This window comes from Erinaceus europaeus, chromosome 7 (genome assembly GCF_950295315.1).
Source record: "Erinaceus europaeus chromosome 7, mEriEur2.1, whole genome shotgun sequence".
NCBI lineage: Eukaryota > Metazoa > Chordata > Mammalia > Eulipotyphla > Erinaceidae > Erinaceus > Erinaceus europaeus.
The window spans coordinates 42890682-42912885 of NC_080168.1; the positions used below are offsets into that span (position 1 = coordinate 42890682).

The following is a 22204-nucleotide window of genomic DNA, read 5'->3' on the forward strand; positions in this document are numbered from 1 at the left end:
ACCGCACCTGGACAGCTCCGATTGGTGCATGGCGGTCCCCCCCGCGTGTTTCTATTGGGTGAAGGGTGTGCGTGGTGCGGCGCGATTGGTGGATTTGTGTTTCCCGTCCCCCGCCCGCGAGCAGTGGGGGATGAAAAGCGGCTGGACCGGCTTGAGGGGTAGTGGGCGGATCGTGCGGCTCGAGGTGTGAGCATCTGAGCTCAGGGGCGGTGGGGCGGAGGTGGCTCCTAGGTTTAAAAGGGACTAGAGACTCATCAGCCGCGCGCCATGAGGGCCCTGTGGGTGCTGGGCCTCTGCTGCGTCCTGCTGACCTTCGGTGAGTGATCCTGGAGGCGAGGAGCCCCACCCCCACCCCCTTTCCCAGACGCGGCCTCTTCTCGAAGCTTCTGGCGGGTTGGGGGAGCGTTGAGCCTGGGGTGGGGGTGGGGGGCCAACAGACCCCGCGCTGAGCCAGTCAGGGGCGGCCATGGTGGAGGCGGCGGGGGAGTGGGGAGGGCGAAGAATCTTAACGTCTTTCCTCGAAAGAGGGCTCCCGGGTTTCGGGGGCTGAAGACAACGGTCATTTAAATCCCCTGAGGAGCTGGGGGGGAGCTCAGCCGCCTGGGGCGGGGCCTCCCGGGGGACTCGCGTCTCTGGCCGCGACCTTTGCCCCCCCCCCACCCCCCGCCCAGAGAGTCCGGGAGGCGCCCCCTGGCCGGCGCCCGGCTGCACTTCCCGAACCTCGGAAACCCCCTTCCGGGGCTCTTCCCCCTCCCTGCCCGGGGCCCAGTTTCAGCCCCCAGCCCCCAGCCCCCCCACCTCGCCACCTTACTTGGCCCGGCTTTGCACGAGTCCCGGGTGCTTTCCGGCACCGTCTTCCCGGCGGCCTGGCGCGCAACACGTGTGAAGGGCGCAGGAGCTCCCGGGCTCCCCCCCCATTGCAGTCTGGCGGGGTTTGCAGTGGGGCACCGGATGGAGCCAGCGGGTCCAGTGTTCCCAGCCCCGGCTCCCTGTTTACCCGCTGCATGTTCCAACCTCGGACCCTTGCGTGCCCTGGGGCCAGGAAGCCGTAGGCTTTTATCCACGAATGACTTTTTGTTGTTGTGCTGTTGACTCTGCCTCAGGGTCCGTCCGAGCTGACGGTGATGAAGTGGACGTGGAAGGCACAGTGGAAGAGGATCTGGGCAAAAGCAGAGAAGGGTCCAGGACGGATGATGAAGTAGTGCAGAGGTTCGTGTTCATCAGAGACGAGACAGACCCCCCTGTGGACGTTGGGATACAGTAGCCTTTCTTGTATGATTATTTTTTTCCCCCTTCCAAGATCCAACTGGAGCTTAGGGATCTCTGAAACGTTTAGAGAATCGGAGTGTGCAATAACAAATACCTTCTGGCTTTTCCTTAGTGACTGGTTCGAGTTGCATGAATCCCTTTGGAGAACTATTTTGTTAAATCCTACGGCAGATTCTAGTACCATAACCTTCCAAAGACCATTAAAAAAAAAAGCCTTCAGTAGGTTTTGTACTCAGTGAGTGCAGTTAGATTTTTTAAATTTATTTATTTCCTTTTGTTTCCCTTGTTTTATTGTTGTAGTTATTGTTGTTATTAATGTTGTCATTGTTGGCTAGGACAGAGAGAAATGAAGAGAGGAGGGGAAGGCAGAGGGGGAGAGAAAAATAGACACCTGCAGGCCTGCTTCACCGCTTGTGAGGTGACTTCACTGCAGGTGGGGAGCTGGGGCTCAAACTGGGATCCTTAGGCTGGTTCTTGCACTTTGCGCCACATGCTCTTACACCCTCCCCCCATTAGATTTTTTAATCTTTATTTATTTATTGGATAGACACAGCCAGAAATTGAGAGGGAAGGGGATGACAGACAGGGAGAGAGATGGAGAGACACCTGCAGCACTGCTTCACCACTGGTGAAGCTTTCCCCCTGCAGCTGGGGACCAGGGATTTGAATTGGGTCCTTGCTCACTGTAACATGTGCGCTCAACCAGGTACACCACCACCGAACCCTTCCCAATTAGATTTTTAATGTCAGTTGACAGTACTTTCAAGTTTGGTCTCTTGGGATTTTATTTGGACTTATTTTACCAGAGTGCTGCACAGCTCTTGGCTTGTACTGTTGCAGGAGATTTAACCTGGGACCTTTGCTTCATGCACAAAAATCTTTTTGCATAACTCTCCCTCTAGCCCCTTATAGAACTTTTTGACAGTTCTCTAGGCCCTAGAGACCAGAGCTTCCCAGATAAAGTGATGGTCCCATGTGTGGTGCATCATGGGTATGACTGAAGGGAGCTTGTTTTTCTGATGATTTTTAAGGACCAAGCATTTCCAGTTAGATGCTAAAGGTAACCTACCAGTGTGGCAAAGCAGTAATGAGTTGGTAGTTGAGTCATTTTATGTAGATCTCTATTTTTCCTTCCCACCTTTGTGTAGTAATCACACAAGAGAACTAAGCAGTGCAACTATTTGACTTATTTCCTTAGAGAGGAAGAAGCTATTCAGTTGGATGGATTAAATGCCTCCCAAATCAGAGAACTTAGAGAGAAATCAGAGAAGTTTGCCTTCCAAGCCGAAGTTAACAGAATGATGAAACTTATCATCAATTCTTTGTATAAAAATAAAGAGGTAAGCAACGTGTGGCTGGGATATTAACTTGTCTCTATGTATAAGAATAACCACTAGATATCTGTTACCTTTTGTGTGTTTTGGGGTAGAGGGGTGTTGTTAGTCTCATCTCCGTGTATGTTCATAAATAGTTGTGAGTCTTAAGAGCAATCTCACAAGCTATGTATTACTTGATAATAGCACTGGTAAGTGAATAGAGTGTGTAACTACTTTTACCACTTCAGGACTGCATATGTTACAGTTACTCGGCCCTTTGTGTAAAGAGCTGTACCTACCTGTATGATATAAGAAGCCATCTTCTGTAGTGTGCTTTTGTCAGAGTACAGAGAAGAAATTGAGTTTGACTTTAAATTTATTTGATTATGATTATCATTTTGCCACAGCACTGCTCAATTCTGGTTTAGGATGGAAGTCTTACTTGATTTTTTTTTTTTTAAGGGTTTACTTCTCTTTTAAGGAGAGAGAAACGAAATAGAACCAGAGCAGAGCTTCACTCTGGCACATGTGATGCTTTCTGCTCTGCATCACCTCTCATGCTGATAACTTTGAATCTAATGTCTTATGTATCTTGAAGCAAATCTGGGTGTGTATTCTGCCTTCTGTTTAGATTTTCCTGAGAGAACTGATTTCAAATGCTTCAGATGCTTTAGATAAAATAAGGCTCATATCACTGACTGATGAAAATGCTCTTTCTGGAAATGAAGAACTGACTGTCAAAATTAAGGTAAACTTAAAGAATTCTTCAAGTTAGAAATCTATTCATCTAGATAAGTTACATTTTGCTGCAATAACAACTCCCAAGCATCGGGGATTTCATTTCCATCAAGGGTAAGAAATAGGACCACATCTCAATCAGCTGCCTATTCTCACAAATAAAGTTTTACTAGAACCCAGACATGTTCATTCTGTGTGAGCTCTGGCTGCCTTTACTGTCATGTATCTCATGGCAGACAGAGGTGAGTAGTGAGACAGAGACCATATGGCCTACAAAACTGAAGTATTTATCCTCTGGTCATTTACAAAAAAAAAAATTGCCAGTTGTGATAGAAAAAGTATCGGGCATTCTGTGGTCTTTGCCTTGCATCTTCCTCACTGCAGGACAGAGGCTGACTGAGCAGTCTCCATCTGGGGTAAAGTTGGTTTCCTTGATGCCTGGAGAACTTGGGAGGGTCTCACATTAAGGGTCTAGCTTAGAAGTAAGTTCCTGCTTGCATCTCTTACTGGCTAGAGCTAGTCACATGGTCTTGCCCAATACTGGGTAGACAGACTGCTATTTTTATGGAAGACAAAGAACCATGAACAGTGCAGATTATCAGTAACCACCGATTGCAAATGCAGAAGTCACTGCAGTTCTGAATCCCTCCACTTGCTGCCAAATCTAAATATTCTTGGATTTTTTTCTTCAAAATACAATGCAATATTTCTGCCCTCTTTAAATTGAGGCTTCCTCAAATACTCTCAACCTGGAATTTGTCTCTGTAAAGAAAGAGCCTGAAGGGCTGGGTGGTGGCGCTCATGTTGGAATGCGCAATGACCTAGGTTTGGGTCCCCACCTGCAGGAGGAAAGCTCTGCGAGTGATTAAGCAGGTCTGTGGGTGTTTCTCTGTCTCTCCCTCTTTGTTTCCCCTCCCCTCTCAATTTCACTCTGTCTCTATCCAATAATAAATAAAAATATTTTTTACAAAGTTGATGTTTGAAGTGGCTTTTTCAGAAATGGCCACAAAGTGAATTGCTGGAAAAGTCATGGTGCACTTTTGCATAGGAAAATGCATACGATATTTTTCCCAACAACCCAATAGATGGAGGAAGATATTTATTTAGTATTGTATTGGAATTCATAGACCAAAGCTAGTGGTTCCTCAGTTTATGGCCCAGTATTGACTTATCAGTACTTACCATGAGTACTGAGTAAATTTAACTATCTTGTTCTTGTCCTGATTTAGTGTGACAAAGAGAAGAACCTGCTCCACGTCACAGACACCGGTGTAGGAATGACCCGGGAAGAACTGGTTAAAAACCTTGGCACTATAGCCAAGTCTGGGACAAGCGAGTTTTTAAACAAAATGACCGAGGCCCAAGAAGATGGCCAGTCAACTTCTGAACTCATTGGCCAGTTTGGTGTTGGTTTCTATTCTGCCTTCCTTGTAGCTGACAAAGTTATTGTCACATCGAAACACAACAATGATACCCAGCACATCTGGGAGTCTGACTCCAACGAGTTTTCTGTAATTGCCGACCCCAGAGGAAACACACTAGGCCGGGGGACGACAATCACGTGAGTATTACTGACTCTTAGTATGAATTAGTAGCCAGATCAAGAGGCCTTGGTCTTGGCCACAGTTTCTTTCCCAATAACATGGGAAATTGAATTGCTATCAGCACTACAGACCACCAGACACAAGAGTTATGAAATGTTCTAACCAGGAGGGGCTAGCTCTTTATGGAAGAAGAGCAGGTAAGAGGCCTTAGTGTGGTGGCCTGGCCCAAGTATTCTTGGCTGAGCAAGACCTAGGAAAGTAGTGTCAGTCTTTGGGGCATCCTTGATAAGGGCATGGAGGCATATCTCATCCACAGGATTAAAGGAGCTCTTCTGATGGAGTTTTAGAGGTTTTTTGTTTTTAAATATTTATTACCTTTTGTTGCCCTTGTTGTTTTATTGTTGTAGTTATTATTATTGTTGTTGTTGGATAGGACAGAGAGGAGGAGAGAAAGATAGACACCTGCAGACCTGCTTCCCCGCCTGTGAAGTGACTCCCCTGCAGGTGGGGAGCCGGGGTTCGAACCAGGATGCTTATGCCAGTCCTTGCGCTTTGCGCCACCTGCGCTTAACCCGCTGCGCTACAGCCCGACTCCCGGAATTTTAGAGGTTTTAAGAAAGTAAAGCAGAGGATTGTGGACTGAGTAAGAATGATCATTGAAGATGCTTACTGACGTGGGTGGAGAGACAGGTACAGGATAAGGACAGGAAGAAAGTTTGTGAAAGGGGCCGGGGGAGAGAGTGTAATGCTCATGTAAAAGACTTATGCCGGAGGCTCTTAGATCCCAGTTCTAGTTCTTTGCATGTGATAAACCAGAACTGAATGGTGCTCTGATAAAAATAAATAAGTAGATAAAATTTTTAAAAGAATGAAAGAAAGTTATGTGGAAGAAAATGTCTCATTTGGCTTATTGGGTTAATACTTGCTTTAAGCCAGCAATAGTTGGTATAGTATCTCTGGGTGCTTTTAGCACTGAGAAGTAGACTGGGCCACATTTTTGCATCCTCCTCCCCCCTTTTGAACCATCTCAGAGTTACGGAAATTCCAATTCGTGGCTGGATGTGTAGACATAGTGGTTATGCAAAAAGCCTTTTATGCCTGGGGCACAGAAGTTTCCAGTGCTACTGTCCTACGTCAGAGCCGAGCAGTACTCTGTCTGGTAAAAGTAAAATAATAAGATTCCATCTCAAGGGTCAGTTGACTTGTTCACTACTAAGTGAAAATAAACTTAGGGCTTCATTTTTTCCCCCTGTAATTTTGTTTTACATTTTCATTGTGGGGTTTGAAATTCTCCTCAGAAGGCACTGTCATTTTCATCTTTGACAGTGCTTGTACTCACTGGCTGATCCCAGTCCCCTTTGTAATTAACAACAGCCTCTTTTGTGCTTATTAGTAGACACTGCTGACACTTCTGCCCCAGTGTTCTCTCTGTCAGGTATTAAAGGTAAATGCTAGCTCTTACCTAGACAGCAAGAGAAAATGATGTTCCACGAGAGTTCATGTCAGAGCGTGCACAAGCACTAGTCCAGTCCAGAGCCCAACACTAGCAGGAACTTGTCCGAAGAAGGGTGAGGTGAGCAGGACAGCCCTGTAACACTGGTGGTTATCAGGAAAGGAAATTGACAGGTTCTGCTTTGTGGGGGCGGGCTTTTTTGTTTGTTTTGTTTTGTCTTTGTTTTCCTACCCTACTGTTAGCAGGTACTCTTTGGGATGCCTACTAACTTGTTAAGAGAACAAGACCCATACTATTTGAGGAACTGAAAACTTAGAAACTTGGACAAAGGGAAACTAGAAAAGGCAAGAAAAGTAATGAAATCACCATCCTGCCTTGTATCTGTGACTTTAATCTTACACTTTATCAATAAGACAGAAGCCATCTCCTACCTACTCTGTCTACACCACAGCCGCTGGTTGGCCCTTTTAAGAAAGTATGAGGGTTAAATTTGAGATCGTGAGACCAGAACACTGCTCAGCTGTGGTTTATGGTGGTTTTAGGGATTGTACTTGGAAATGCAAAGGCTCTGGCATGAAAGTATAGACAAGTTGAGTCACTTTGGGAGCAAGGGGAGGCAGGCAGAATGAGCCCCCCTGTACTGTCAGACGTGTATTCCCACTTTTTCTTTTGGTTAGAGACAGAAATTGAGTGGGAAGGGTAAGATAGAAAATTGAGAAGAGACATCTGCAACATTGCTTCACTACTCATGAAAGCTTCTCCCCTGCAGGTGGGGGGACCAGGGGTTTGAACATGGGTCCTTGGCCACATGAATGTGTGCCCTCAACAGGGTACACCATGCCCAGCCCAGAGTTTCTTAAAGTATACACAGTTTCTGCCGCTACTTTACTTTTGTTCGCACCTCAACCCGTCAGACTTGATTTCCTTTCCCGTTGAAATATGTCACCAGTGATTCTTGAAATATGTCACCAGTGATTCTTGTTATACCCAGTGGGCTCAGAGCTTTTCTTTTTAATTAACGTTGCTCCCAGTTCCCTTAGTTCTCTTATTTTTTCTATAGAATTTGCTTTTTCCTTCCTTGTTTCTTAAAAATCCACCCACACACCCATATTTATTAAATCTATTTCACAAGAGATAGGGAGGTTGAGAGAAAGCAGCCAGAGCAGCACTCTGGCATTTGTTGTGCTGAGGATTGAACTAGGGCCTTCATGCTTGTAGGTCTAGAACTCTACCACTGTTACCACCTTCTGGGGCTGCTAATAACTGCCTTTGAAATATCTTAAAGCAGCCAGGAAGGTGGCTTAGGGGGTGGCCTCAGGACTTCCAGATGTGACATCCCAAGCTAGATCGCCAGTACCATGTATGCTAGTGATGCAAGTCCTTCTGAGACATCTAATTAATAGGCTTCGACTTGCCTCCTAACTCCTAACTTAAGGTGTTCACTTCAAGCCCAGAGATTGTCACCGTGCTCAATTGTGTAATGCACCTGTCAGCAGGTGCTATAAAACTTGGCTTTTAAGGTTTTTTGTTTTTTTTTTGAGTTGGAGAAGAGCGAGCCTTGGTCTCATTCTCCATAATGAATGGGGAACACATTGTCAAGATGGAGTGCTCTACTGTGTCTGAGGAAAGACTATGACTTCTGGTTCTTGGTGAGTGGGAAAGGAGTTGTAGCAGGCACAGCAAGGAAGGAGAGGAAACATGGCATGACTTGAGGTGGCAGTGTTCTGTCTCTGCCCCGCTGACCACATGTGGCTCTTGAGCACTTGGAATCTACCAGTGTATCTAGAAGACAGGCCTGTGAACTTGATTTGAATAGTCACTCCTAGGGCTAGGAGGTGACTCAGTGAGTAGAGTGCATGCCTCACCATGTTTGAGGCCCCTGGTTCGATTCTTGGCACTAAATGGAGCACCGTAGGCAGTGCCAAGGGGATCTCGGTGGGTGTTGAGGTGAGGCATTCTCCATCATTCTAGATACAGAATTTTAAAAAACTGGACCAGAAAGCTGCACAGTGGTGTCTCCTAAAGCAAGTAACGCTTGGTTTACTCCCCAGTGTCACTTTAAAAAAACAAAAGGGAGGCCAGGATTTGGCTTACCCTACAAAGCACACACTTTGCTCTGGGTGCATAGTGATTGAAGACTGATTTTTCAGGCCTGAGAGCTCACAGGAGTAGGACACCTGTATATTGCTGTTATGGGCTCCAGGTTCAAGCCCCGACACCACATGAGTGGTGCTTTAGTTTTTGTCGTTCTGAGTAGAAAAGTGGCCTTGAGTGCATTAGACCATGGCTACTGAACATAAACATACAATGAGTATTCAGCCTTTTAAAAAAATATTCCTTTTTGTTGCTCTTGTTTTATTGTTGTAGTGATTATTGTCGTCGTTGTTGGACAGGACAGAAATGGAGAGAGGAGGGGAAGACAGAGAGGGAGAGAGAAAGTTAGACACCTGCAGATCTGCTTCACCACTTGTGAAGTGACGCCCCAGCGGGTAGGGAGCCGGGGCCTCGAACCGGGACCCTTACACCAGTCCTTGTGCTTTACACCATGTGTGCTTAACCCGATGCGCTACCGTCTGACTCCCCAGCCTTTTTTTTTTTTTTTAACTTTGTTTATTGGATAGAGACCGCCAGAAATCGAGAGAGATACCTGCAGCACTGCTTTACCGCTCATAATGTTTTCCCCCTGTAGGTAGGGACTGGGGGATCAAACCAGGGTCTTTGCACATTGTAATGTGCCGCTCAACCAGTTGTGCCACTATCCAGGCCCCCTCATTTTTCTTTTTTCTTAAGGAAATATAGCTATATATATAATTTCTAGACTTAACTGTCAGTGCATACACAGCCAAGTTCTCCAGAATATTTCAGTGCCATCTCATATTAAGATTTCATTCTTCAAATGAAAAATACCAGCTGATTCAGGTAACAGGAATCAGTTCATTTTCTTCTTGAAATTAAGGATGTTCTACACAAGGGGATGAGGAGGCTCACTCCTCACTGTACCCATGTATACTATGATATATTTGATTTCCTTATCCTTCCTGGTGGTGGGGTCTTTTTAATGGGACAGTCATCGAGTTACATAGAATAACTAGCTTTTGGCACTGTCAAGAAGGTACACAATCAGTTGGTAACTAAAACTTCATAGATGTCTCTCTTACTTTCTTTGCAGCCTGGTATTAAAAGAAGAAGCCTCTGACTACCTTGAGTTGGATACCATTAAAAACCTAGTCAAGAAATATTCTCAGTTCATAAACTTCCCTATTTATGTGTGGAGCAGCAAGGTGAGCCCATGTTGTTAATGTATTTTCTTTTTTTTTTTAATTTTTATTTTATTTATTTATTCCCTTTTGTTGCCCTTGTTGTTTTATTGTTGTCGTTGTTGGATAGGACAGAGAGAAATGGAGGGAGAAGGGGAAGACAGGGGGGAGAGAAAGACAGACACCTGCAGACCTGCTTCACCGCCTGTGAAGAGACTCCCCTGCAGGTGGGGAGCCGGGGGCTCAAACCAGGATCTTTACGCTGGTCCTTACGCTTTGCGCCACGTGCGCTTAACCCGCTGCGCTACCGCCCGACTCCCATTAATGTATTTTCTTAAGCTGGGATCATTTTCTATTAAATGGCATCAGTTATTAAGCAGCTTGGTTGAATCATAATTCTACTTTCTCCTTCAACAGACTGAAACTGTTGAGGAGCCCATGGACGAAGAAGAAGCAGCTAAGGAGGAGAAGGAAGAACCTGATGATGAAGCAGCAGTAGAAGAGGAGGAAGAAGAAAAGAAACCCAAAACTAAGAAAGTAAGTCTGGTTCACCTCCCATCTTTAAGTGCTGTTTAGGAAGCTGGCAGAATAGCTCGGTTGGGTAGTGTCCCTGCTTTGCCGTGAGCCCAGCCCCCACCACACTGAAGGAAGCTTCGGTGCTGTGGTATCTTCCTGTCTCTAACTGAAAGTCAGCTTGGAGTAGCTACACCCCAGTAGGGTATGTGTAAAAGAAAAGTAGGCTATGTAAACTTGAATGAAATAGTGGAGAGAGAACAGCATCGCTCTGCTGTTAGATCTGTTGCCAGGGATCAAACTTGAGAACTCATGCTTGAGAGTCCAACAACTTAACCTTATCTGATATGTCTCCTCCCTGGCCATGAGGCTCAACTTTTAAAGGCAAGGATGGAATTTTCTTCCTTTAGAAAATGTTAAGGAGCAAGTATAGACCATTTGCATGAAGAGTTTACAGACACATATTTTGCTTTAGACCAAGCAGTGACTTAAATGTTGTTAGTGTTAAAATCTTGGAAATTTTTCCTCCGTCTCTTTATTAGCTACAAAATTAGCCTTCCCGTGGTCCGGGAGGTGGCGCAGTAAATAAAGCACTTGACTCTCAAGCCTGAGGTCCTGAGTTCAAGCCCTGGCAGCACATGTATCAGAGTGATGTCTGGTTCTTTCTCTCCTCTTATCTTTCTCATCAATAAATAAAATCTTTTTAAAAAATTTTTTAAAAAAGAATCTGTTTTTTAAAAAAAATTAGCCTTCTCCCCCATTCAGGTAGCAGAGAGGGTATTATTAATGGTGGTGGATTTTGAGGAATATTTGTTGTAAGATGCTAGATTCCATTAAATTATGTAATAGAAACATACATGTATTTAAGAAGTTAAAAATAAAGTAATTGTTTTCTTAACCGCTTATTGTAGCCAATTGCTCTTAGCTTCTAGTGCTGCCGGGGTCAAACCTGGAACCTTTCATATGCAGGTCCTGTATGCAAACCCCCCCCACCCCCCACATTATCTCCTCAAGCTATCATACTCTTGTGAAGTGTCAGAGATATGGTTACCTTAGCCAGGAAGATAGCTCAACTGGTAGAACAAGGACTGTTATGAGAACCCAAGGCTTTGGGTTTGAGACTTGGTGCTTCATATACTGGAATGGTGCCCTGACTCCTCTTTCTCTCTCTCTCTTTCTCTCTCTCTCTCTCTGTGTACTCTTATCTTAATGTGAAGTGAATATAAATAAACCACTAGCTAATGCAGCTGTAAATACATGTGAGTAATGAGTTGTTTTTATTTCAGGTTGAAAAAACTGTCTGGGATTGGGAACTTATGAATGATATCAAACCAATCTGGCAGAGGCCATCAAAAGAAGTAGAAGAAGATGAATACAAAGCTTTCTACAAATCATTTTCTAAGGTAAATATTTTAGAATAACATGACAGTAAAATGTGAATAAATAAGAAATGTTTTCTCTGTTTCAAGACAGATTCCTGTCTAATCCTTTGTATTATATATTGACCATTTAAAATTTTTACTGATGGGCCCAGGCAGTGGTACACCTGCTGAGCACATTGTTTATAGCATTCTGTTCTCAGTAGTGCTTATTTCCATTTACAGAGTATAGTAATTTTTGATCACTGAAAATATCAGGTCCTAGAAAACGTAACATCCTTATGTGTGATGTCAACATCGCTCTCAGTCGTTGGCTCAAAATTGATTTAATGGATCAAATTTGATCAAACTGATTTATATTTTATCTGCACATAGGAAATGTCTCTGGCACATGTAATGCTGGAGATATTATTAGATAGGATGGTGGGTTTTTTCTATCTTGTTCTGTCAGAGTAGCCTGACCAGTAGTCATCTTCAGAACAACCAAGACTACTGATTAGAATCATAAACTCTTTCCTTGTGTCCTCAGCCCCATTTTGGTTTTCATTTTGTGTAGGGAATAATTTGTCAAATTCTAAATTCATCATGTGCCAAATCATCACTTAGCCTTTTTACTACTTTGTTCTTGGGACTCTTGAATAACCAAAATTACACTTTCTGTAGGAAAGTGATGACCCAATGGCTTATATCCACTTTACTGCTGAAGGAGAAGTCACCTTCAAGTCCATCTTGTTTGTACCCACGTCTGCTCCACGTGGCCTGTTTGATGAATATGGATCTAAGAAGAGTGATTACATTAAGGTGGGCTTTTAAGTCATGGAAACTGGGTTTAAAAGGTGACTGATTTGCAGAAGGTTTTACTGATTCTGGTCTCTGTTTAGCTCTATGTGCGCAGAGTATTCATCACAGATGATTTCCACGATATGATGCCCAAGTACCTCAATTTTGTCAAGGGTGTTGTAAGTATCTGAAGATGGGGAGCATTCGGGAAGTGGATTTGTTGTTGTTTGTTTATTTGGCTCATTTCCCCAGTTTGTTGTTCACTGAACTGCCTTTTCCATCTGCAGGTGGACTCTGACGACCTCCCCTTGAATGTTTCCCGAGAGACTCTGCAGCAGCATAAACTGCTTAAGGTGGGTGTCTCTGAAACCTCTTCGGGGTTCAGAAGAGATTGGCTATATGCTCTTTCATTGTTCCCCAAATTTTGAGAGTAGAACTCAATCTCATGCTGGAATTATCAAGTTCATAGCAGCTGATTCCACACACACACACACACACACACACACACTGACATTTTATAATAAAACATTTGGGGCCGGGTGGTAGCACAGCAGGTTAAGCGCACATAGTGCGAAGTGCAAGGACCCACATAAAGATTCTGGTACAAGCTCCTGGCTCCCCACCTGCTCGTTTCACAAGCAGGTCTGCAGATGTCTATCTTTCTCTCCTCTCTGTCTTTCCCTCCTCTGTTGATTTCTCTCTGTCGTATCCAAGGGCAACAAAATGGGAAAAATGGCCTCTAGGAGCAGTGGACTCATGGTGCAGGCACCGAGCTGCAGCAATAACCCTGGAGGCAAAAAAAAAAATCATTAAAAAAAAGTTTTGTAGTGAACAACCATAGATAGCCACACCAGCTGGTCTAGTGTATATTAATTACAGAATATGCATATGTGCATATGAGAGCAGTCTTTCACCACCACACTGCTGGTTTTCAGAATTGTGAAAGGTTTCTCAATCAATTATTGGATTTTGCTTAGGTGATCAGAAAGAAGCTTGTCCGTAAAACTCTAGACATGATCAAGAAGATTGCTGACGAGAAGTACAATGATACATTTTGGAAAGAATTTGGCACCAACATCAAGCTTGGTGTGATTGAAGACCACTCAAATCGAACACGTCTTGCTAAACTTCTTAGGTTCCAGTCTTCTCATCATGCCACTGACATTACTAGTCTAGACCAGTATGTGGAAAGAATGAAAGAGAAACAAGACAAAATCTACTTCATGGCTGGGGCCAGCAGAAAAGAGGTAAGAACAGGATTCGGGTGGTAGCGCAGTGGGTTAAGCGCACATGGCACAAAGCACAAGGACTGGTGTAAGGATGCCGGTTCCAGCCTCTGGCTCCCCACCTGCAGGGGAGTCACTTCACAGGTGGTGAAGCAGGTCTGCAGGTGTCTGTCTTTCTCTCCCCCATCTCTGTCTTCCTTTCTTCTCTCCATTTCTTTGTCCTTTCTAACAATGACGATATCAGTAATAGCTACAACAATAAAAAACAAGGGCAACAAAAGGGAAAATAAATATTAAAATGTTTAAAAGATATGGAAAAGAGGTAAGATGGAACTCTAGGTGCCAGCCATCTTCCTGTGTAAGTGTGAATTTATAACCAATTCATAATTGAAAAGGGGAAAGTCAGTCATGGTAATTGGCATAGGTATGAGGCTTCATCAGACACTGATAGGGAAGTCATTTGGGGTCCGGGCAGTGGCACACCGGGTTAGGGGCACATAATATGAAGCTTAAGGGTCTGCGGTTTGAGCTCCCCACCTACAGTGGGGTTGTTTCACAAGCAAACCTGCAGGTGTCTCTGTCTCTATGTCTTCCCCTCCCTTCTCAATTTCTCTTAGTCCTACCCAATAAAATTTAAAAGAAAAGAAAGGAGGAAAATGGAGAAACAAGTCATTTGTAATCTCTGCACCTCTTAATTCTCTGTAAAACGTCATTTTTTTTTACTTTATGAAAATATAGCTAGACTGAAAATATACATATACCAAAGTTGAAACGCTTGTCATTTTCCTGAATTTCATAGGCTGAGTCTTCTCCTTTTGTTGAGCGACTTCTAAAAAAGGGATATGAAGTGATTTACCTCACAGAGCCTGTGGACGAGTACTGCATTCAGGCGCTCCCTGAGTTTGATGGGAAGAGATTCCAGAATGTAGCCAAGGAGGGAGTGAAGTTTGATGAAAGTGAAAAGACAAAGGAGAGTCGAGAAGCAACTGAAAAAGAATTTGAACCTCTGCTCAACTGGATGAAAGATAAAGCCCTCAAGGACAAGGTATTCTATTCTGCAGATTTTAGAGTGTGAAAATTTCAGGATTTGCAATTATTATTATTATTTTTTAGAAAATTAACTTTGTCAACAGTCTAAATTTTGACAAACTGGATACTTCTGTGGCCATTTTGTAAGGAACAAAATTTCTTATGTTGAATTTAATTTTTTAAAATTTTATTTATTTATTGGATAGAGACAGCCAGAAATCGAGAGGGAAGGGGGTGGTAGAGAAGGGAAAGAGACAGAGACACCTGCAGCCCTGCTTTACCACTTGAAAATCTTTCCCCTGCAGTTGGGGACCAGGGGCTCGAACCTGGATCCTTGAGCATTGTAACAAGTGCGCTCAACCAGGTGCGCCATCGCCCAGCCCCCTATTGAATTTAATTTGTTTTAAGTGACAGGAAGTAGATACAACTAAGTACTGTGATGACATATCCTGTATGTTTTGTTTTCTTGCCACCAAATCTATCACTAGGGCTCGGTGCCAGCGCTACTAATCCACTACTACTAGTGGTCTTTTTTTCCCCCTAATTTATTTAATAGGACAGAGAAACTTAAGGGGGGAGGAAAAGGAAAAACATAGGGAGAGAAAGATAAGACACCTGCAGACCTGCCTCACTGCCTGTGAAGTGACTCCCCAGCAGGTGGGAACAGGAATCCTCCTTCAGGTGCTTGCGCTTTGCACCAGGTGCGCTTAGCCCACTGCACTACCGCCCAACTCCACCTATGTGCTTCTTAAGAGTTGAAATATTCAGAGTGACATAAGTTACTGTGATACCTATGTATTTGTTTGGTTTCTTGTCCTCAGATTGAAAAGGCTGTGGTGTCCCAGCGTTTGACCGAGTCTCCGTGTGCCCTTGTGGCTAGTCAGTATGGGTGGTCTGGCAACATGGAGAGAATCATGAAAGCTCAAGCATACCAAACAGGCAAGGACATCTCTACAAAGTAAGCATCCTCTAGGAAGTCTCAGCCAAAATGTTAGCTCTAACCAGACCTTCCTTTAAGATAACTGCAGCAATGTGGACAGGGAGATGATAATATTGGGCTCTCAAACATGGAGTCCAGGGTTTGATGCCCTTGGCATTACATGTGCCAGTGATGCTCTGTTTCTCTTGGGGGTGTGTGTATGTGTATGTTTAAATAGAGGCGATAAAAGTGATGCTAAGCGGGGATGGATAGCATAAAGGTTATACAAAGAGAGACTCATGCCTGAGGCACCAAAGTCCCAGGTTCAATCTCCCACACCACCATAATCCAGTGTGTGTGTGTGTGTGTGTGTGTGTGTGTGTGTGTGTGTAAATAGAGGCTATAAAAGTGATACTGACCAGGCATAGATAATAGCATAAAGGTTATGCAGAGACTCCCATGCCTGAGGCACCAAAGTCCCATAATCCAGAGCTGAGCAGTGCTGTGGTTAAAAAAGTGATGCTGAAGTCATTAGACAAGTGAACAGAAATATTTTTTCTACCTTAGACTGATAAAAGATGGGGGATTTAGGAGAGATAGCATAATGGTTTTGTAAATGAGTTCTCATGTCTGGAGCTCCAAGGCCCCAGGTTCAATCACCCACATCACCATAAGTCAGAACTAAGCGGTGCTCCAGTAAAAAGAGAAAAGATAAGATTGAGTGCACATGTTACCATGGAAGCTAGCACAAGCCCCTTGCAGGTAGAGTGTAATGGGGAGCTTCACCAGCAGTGAAGCAGGTCTGTTGGTATCTCTTTCTCCCCCCCCTTTCTTTTTTTTTTCTTTTCCCCCAGAGCATTGGCTTATGGTGGTGTGGAGGATTGAACTTGGGACTTTGAAGCCTAAAACATGATAGTCTCATTGCATACCCATTATGCTACCTACCCGACCTTCTCTCTCCTTCTCTATCCTTCCTCCTCTCTGTTTTTCTGTCCTATTAGACAAAAATAAGATCTGGGCTTTATGATTTTTAGTGCTTATAGGGACCCTCTTAAATGCCACTCATCTAACCCCCTCCCCCCAGTATATCACATTATAAAGATACCCGAACGGTTCACCCCACAGAAAGGATGAAAGACTCAGAAGTTAACAAGTATTTTAACTCAAGAGCACTTGAAGTGTGGTGGGTCTCTTTGAAGAAAAATATCCTTCCAGTAACCTGGAAATTGACTTACCTGTTTTGTTCCTTTTTCACTAGAGTATCATTCTTGCTACCTAGTTACTGTAACCTATCCCTCCCCAACCTAGCACCTTTAAAAACAAAAACTGCCCTCCTACAAAGGCGTGTCTGAGGCTCTCAGTCTTCAGACACGTAAGAACTGGAGGTAAAGAAATGTGGACTTGGAGAAGTCTCGGGCTAGCTTATTCTCTGCAGGCCCAAGATCAACCTTCCCACAAAGGGAAAAACCATGTTTTCAGGATTGTACAGTTAATAAGCAGCAGGACCAGAACTTGGGGGCTGGGCTGTCTGGCTTCAAAGGTCATGTTGATTTATTTTCCTTTCCTTTTAAAAATCATGGTGGGGGTGGGATTGTGGTTAATGGTTTATAGTGTAGTTGTTGACACATGGATTTCTTTTTTATTTATTACTTTCACATGCAATGCCAAGGCCCAGACTTAGGACTTCCATGCTAAAGAGCCAGTGCCCAGTGCTTTAACCACATCTTTTTTTTTTTTTTCCCCCTAACCAGAGCACCAGAGCACTACTCAGCTCTGACTGACGGTGGTACAGGGGGTTGAACCTGGGTGCTTGGAGCCTCAGGAATAAATCTTTTTCTCATAACCATTATGCTATCTCCCCTACCTTTCTTTCTCCCTTTCTCTCTCTTTAATTATGGGTAGGGAAAGAAACTGAGGAGGGTAGATAAATAGGGAAAAGACAGAGATACCTATAACCCTGCTTCAATATTTGTGAAGCTTCCGTCCAGCAGGGGGGACCAGGGTCTTGAACCTGGGTCCTCACACACAGTAATGTATATTCAATCAGGTGTGCTATTGCCTCTCCCCACCTTTCTTCTTTTCTCTGTCTCTATCTTCAGTTAGAGATGGGGGGAGAGAGAGAGTAAAAATGACCCCATTACCAAGACTTCTTTCATGCATATAGCAAAGTAGCACACTACCCAAGTGTGGGATATTTTCCTGGCCCAGTATTTCTTTTATACCTTATCTCCTGACTAGACTATATAATTCTGGTAGAGAATAATTTGTTGTTAGTGTTTATCCCCCTTGTAATAGTGTAGGGATCATTCAGTAACTTTCTGTGTCACCACACCAGTGGCCTAACACACACTAACTCTATATACTCTCTTTATGGTACTCAGCCAAATCAAAATGACAAGTCAAGCCATGATCATGTAGCCCTGTGTGGACAGGGTCACACCAGTATCATACCAGGGATACAGGTCAAAGTGAGAGTAGTCACCAATAGAATGTTAAGATGATAAAGTTGTGTTGGAGAAACATTGGAGCCAAAGCTCAGATGAATTTGCTTTGATTTTGGTATTGCCATGCTATTTCACTACTCTGGGCCAAGTGTTTTATTATTATTATTATTATTATTATTATTATTATTATTATTTATCCTCATTTATTGGCTTAGAGAGCCAGAAATCAAAAGAGTAAGGGGAGATAGAGACACCTGCAGCACTGCTTCACCACTTGCAAAGCTTTTCACCTGCAGGAGGAAACCAAGGGCTAGAATCTGGGTCCTTGCACACTGTAATGTGTGATCAACCAGGTGCACTACCTACCACCCAGCCTGAGCCAAGTGTTTCATTCAGATGGGCAGGGGAAGACCCCAAAGCAATGGATCTTCCTCAGTGCCATGAGAGCACTGCCCATACTCTGCACTTGGTTGGGGGGTGGGGGGTAGATAGCATAATGGTTATGCAAGGAGTCTCTCATGCCTGAGGCTTCAAAGTCCCAGGTTCAATCCTCTGCACCACTATAGGCCAGAGCTGAACAGTGCTCTGGTTAAAAGAAATAATAATAGTAATAACAGTGCATTTAGTGGCACAGCAGGTACGCTGTAATTTATTATTCTGGCCCTGAAATAGTTATTTTATTTCACAGATCTTTTTCTCTTTCATCTAGCCTAGCCATACACAATCTGTCTGTAGAGGAGAAAATACAGCAATATATAGTCATCTTGATTTTTCCAGGACTTAGTCTCTGTAATTAGAAAAGTTAGTAATAAGGAAAACATGAACTCGGGGGACCGGGCCATGGCATAACAGGTTAAATGTACAGAGTATGAAGCTTAACGACTGGTGCAAGGATCTTGGTTTGAGCCCCTGTCTCCTCACCTGCAGGGGGTTTGCATCACAAGCGATGAGGCAGGTCTTCAGGTATAACTCTGTCTCTCTCCCCTCTCCCCTCTCAATTTATCTGTCCTATCCCAATAAAAAGGGGGGGGGGGCTGCAGTAGTGCAGCAAGTTAAGCACAAGGACTGCTATAAAGATCTGGGTTCCTCCCTGTCTTCCCTTCCTCTATTTCTTTTCTTTTAATATTTATTTGTTCCCTTTTGTTGCCCTTGTTTTATTTGTAGTTATTGTTGTTATTGATATTGTTGGATAGGACAGAGAGAAATGGAGAGAGGAGGGGAAGACGGGGAGAGAAAGACACCTGCAGACCTGCTTCACCGCCTATGAAGCGACTCCCCTGTAGGTGGGGGGCCAGGGGCTGGAACACACCGGTCCTTGCGCTTTGCACCACCCTATTTCTTTCTGTCCTATCCAATAATAGCAATGACAACAACAAGGGCAACAAAGTGGGGAAAATGGCCTCCAGGAGCGGTGGGTTCTTAGTGCAGCTACCGAGCCCCAGTGGTAACCCTGGAGGCCAAACGAAAGAAAATGTATGGACTCAAGTTTTTTTTTTTTTTTTGTGTGTGTGTGTGTGTGTATATATATATATATTAATTTTTGCCTTTTCACAGTTACTATGCCAGCCAGAAGAAAACATTTGAAATTAATCCCAGGCATCCGCTCATCAAAGACATGCTCCGGCGAGTTAAGGTTAGTAAAACTGCCACTAGACTCCTGTGTCTTTTAATTTGGATACTCTACCTTTTAATATTCATCAGATGTGAATTCTCTTCATTTCAGGAAGATGAAGAAGACCAAACCGTTTCAGATCTTGCTGTGGTTCTATTTGAGACAGCAACTTTGCGGTCAGGCTATCTGTTACCTGACACGAAAGCTTATGGAGATAGAATAGAGAGAATGCTTCGCCTCAGTTTAAACATCGACCCTGATGCCAAGGTCTGTATCTCCCTAAGAATTAGAGCCTTGGAAGTTGGGCAGTAGCACAGCAAATTAAGCGCAGGTGGCGCAAAGCGCAAAGACCGGTGTAAGGATCCTGGTTCGAGCCCCCGGCACCTGCAGGGGAATCACTTCACAGACGGTGAAGCAGGTCTGCAAGTGTCTATCTTTCTCTCCCCCTCTCTGTCTTCCCCTCCTCTCTCCATTTCTTTCTGTCCTATCCAACAACGATGGCATCAGTAATAACTACAATAATAAAAGCTTACAAGGGCAACAAAAGGGAATAAGTAAATAAATATTAAAAAAAAAAAAAGAATTAGAGCCTTTACATGATGAGGTGATAAGTTCCAACAAGTCTAATTTCCTACTCTAGTGAAGTAATTTATTGACTAAATCCCCAATGTCTCGTGCATGCACTGTACTAGAAATCCCGCTTCAACCTCTTCCTTTGTTAGCTTCAGGGTTACCTCTGATTAGAGGATTTTCTCTCTAGTCTGAGTAAGCAGGAGTGAAGTTCATTAGTGGACCCACTAATAGGCTTGTCAATATTGCTGTTAGGTGGAGGAAGAGCCAGAGGAAGAGCCTGAAGAAACAGCAGAGGACACAACAGATGATACCGAGCAGGATGAAAATGAAGAAATGGATGCAGGAACAGATGAAGAGGAACAGGAAACAGCAAAGGTACGGCAAGCAGATCAAGAGTGATACTCACCTTTTCCATTGTGACAAAGTCAGGCTAGCCATCTGCCCGAAGCCCTCTGCCATTGAATCCAAAAGTGGGATGGGGCACATCACTTTCCGCAGCTGCGTCAAATTCAGTGCCTGCCGCCCCCATGGCAGACACTGGCCCCAAAGGCTGCCACAGGAACACTGTGACTCATGGGCCCTGAGCCCCCCCTCCTGGGGCTGAGGGATAAATTTGGTTACAGACACCTAAAGTATGTGATCACTCTCCATCCTTTCTTTTAGCTAACCATTCTTTGAACTTTACAAACAGGATTTTATGCTCTGGCACTTGGCCTCTCCCTAACTAGATAGTAGTGGTCGACTGTCAGCCACCCCCACCCCCCATTTTCAAAGGGCCATTAGCCTTGTTTGGGTTCTAGATAATTACTCTTTGTACATTTTTATGATTTATTTTTATTAATTTATGTATTGTATAGCCACAGCCAGAAATCAAGAGGGGAGGGGATGATAGGGAAAGAGAGAGACACCTACAACATTGCTTTACCACTTGCAAAGATTTCCCCCTGCAGGTAAGGGCTGGGGGCTAGAACCTGAGTCCTTGTGCATTATAACATGCACTCAGCCAGGTGCACCACCACACAGTCCTGGGCTCTGAATTATTTTGCAAGTTAGCAAGATGGAGTTTCAGCCTGCGGCTGAAATAATTGAAATAGCCTGGGCTCATTTCAGTTCTCTTTCCATATAAACATCTTCTATGAGATAAGGTTTCTTTGTTTTTCTCCTTATTCTGCTTGTATGAGATTCAGTCTTGAGTCTAGCCCCCAGTATAAGTGGACAGCATGTACATTTTATGCACTTAGTTTTAGATAGAGAAGGCAGAGAATGAAAGAGACCACAGCACCAAAGCTTCCTGCAATACACTGGGGGCTAGACTCAAGACTGGTCTCTTTTCACTCTGCCTTCTCTATCTAAAACCAAGTGAATAAAATGTACATGAGTCCAAAAGAGAATCAAAAGCACCACTCCAGCACAGGTGATGTACACAGTACCTGTCCCTTCCACATATGGGGCAGGGCCTGGAAACTGGCTTATGTACATGGCGAGGCAAACTTTCTACTCAGTGAGCTACTTTTGACCCTTCTGCTAGCCTTTTAAGGTGGGTTTAGTGACTTGTGTGCATGCATACCTACATGCTAAAAATATGGTTATTATATAATATACATGTAAGCATTATATGTTACACACGTGGAAGATACATGGCTTATGTAGATATATAAGAGAACATGGCATAATATCCAGTAAGTTACACCGACCTACACATTTTAAATAATTGCAATGTATAGGTATGGAGGGGGGAAATGAATAGCTTCTAATCTTCTGATGTTTTGTTTTTTGTTTTCACAGAAATCTACAGCAGACAAAGATGAATTGTAAATTATACTCACCATTTGGATCCTATTTGGAGAAGGAATGTGAAGCTTAAGTCATTTCTTTTGGGGGAGACTTGTTTTAGATGCTTCCCCCAACCCCCTTCTCCCCTGCACTGTAAAACATTGGGATTGTGGGTCACAGGAAGAAGTGGGTTTTTTAGTTGAGTTTTTTTTTAACATTCCTCATAAATGTAAATTTGTACTATTTAACTGACTATTCTTGGTGTAAAATCTTGTCATGTGTATAAAAATTTAAAAAAATATCCCAAATACTTTTTGTTTTCCCTGCATTTTCAGGATTTCATAATGTTCTACTGGAAATCTAGCTCCTAATGTATCTT

At 43.7% G+C, this 22204-nt stretch overlaps 1 protein-coding gene and 2 non-coding genes across 3 annotated transcripts; all 3 read left to right on the plus strand.

The window, feature by feature from the left end:
- The first annotated feature begins 137 nt into the window (after positions 1 to 137).
- Positions 138 to 22135, plus strand: HSP90B1 (heat shock protein 90 beta family member 1). The gene is made up of 18 exons (XM_007527920.2): positions 138 to 316; positions 1104 to 1209; positions 2468 to 2609; positions 3217 to 3333; positions 4553 to 4884; positions 9490 to 9601; positions 9995 to 10114; positions 11377 to 11493; positions 12133 to 12270; positions 12351 to 12428; positions 12537 to 12602; positions 13227 to 13496; positions 14275 to 14520; positions 15326 to 15462; positions 19422 to 19500; positions 19591 to 19746; positions 20305 to 20427; positions 21838 to 22135. Exons 1-18 carry the CDS (start codon positions 268 to 270, stop codon positions 21865 to 21867), a joined length of 2418 nt encoding a protein of 805 aa, XP_007527982.1. The 5' UTR covers positions 138 to 267; the 3' UTR covers positions 21868 to 22135.
- LOC132539692 (small nucleolar RNA SNORA38) lies at positions 16753 to 16883 on the plus strand. Its single transcript, XR_009551020.1, has one exon. It is a non-coding gene; the product is annotated as a small nucleolar RNA SNORA38 (small nucleolar RNA).
- Positions 20546 to 20681, plus strand: LOC132539678 (small nucleolar RNA SNORA5). Its single transcript, XR_009551007.1, has one exon. It is a non-coding gene; the product is annotated as a small nucleolar RNA SNORA5 (small nucleolar RNA).
- Positions 22136 to 22204: the final 69 nt, after the last annotated feature.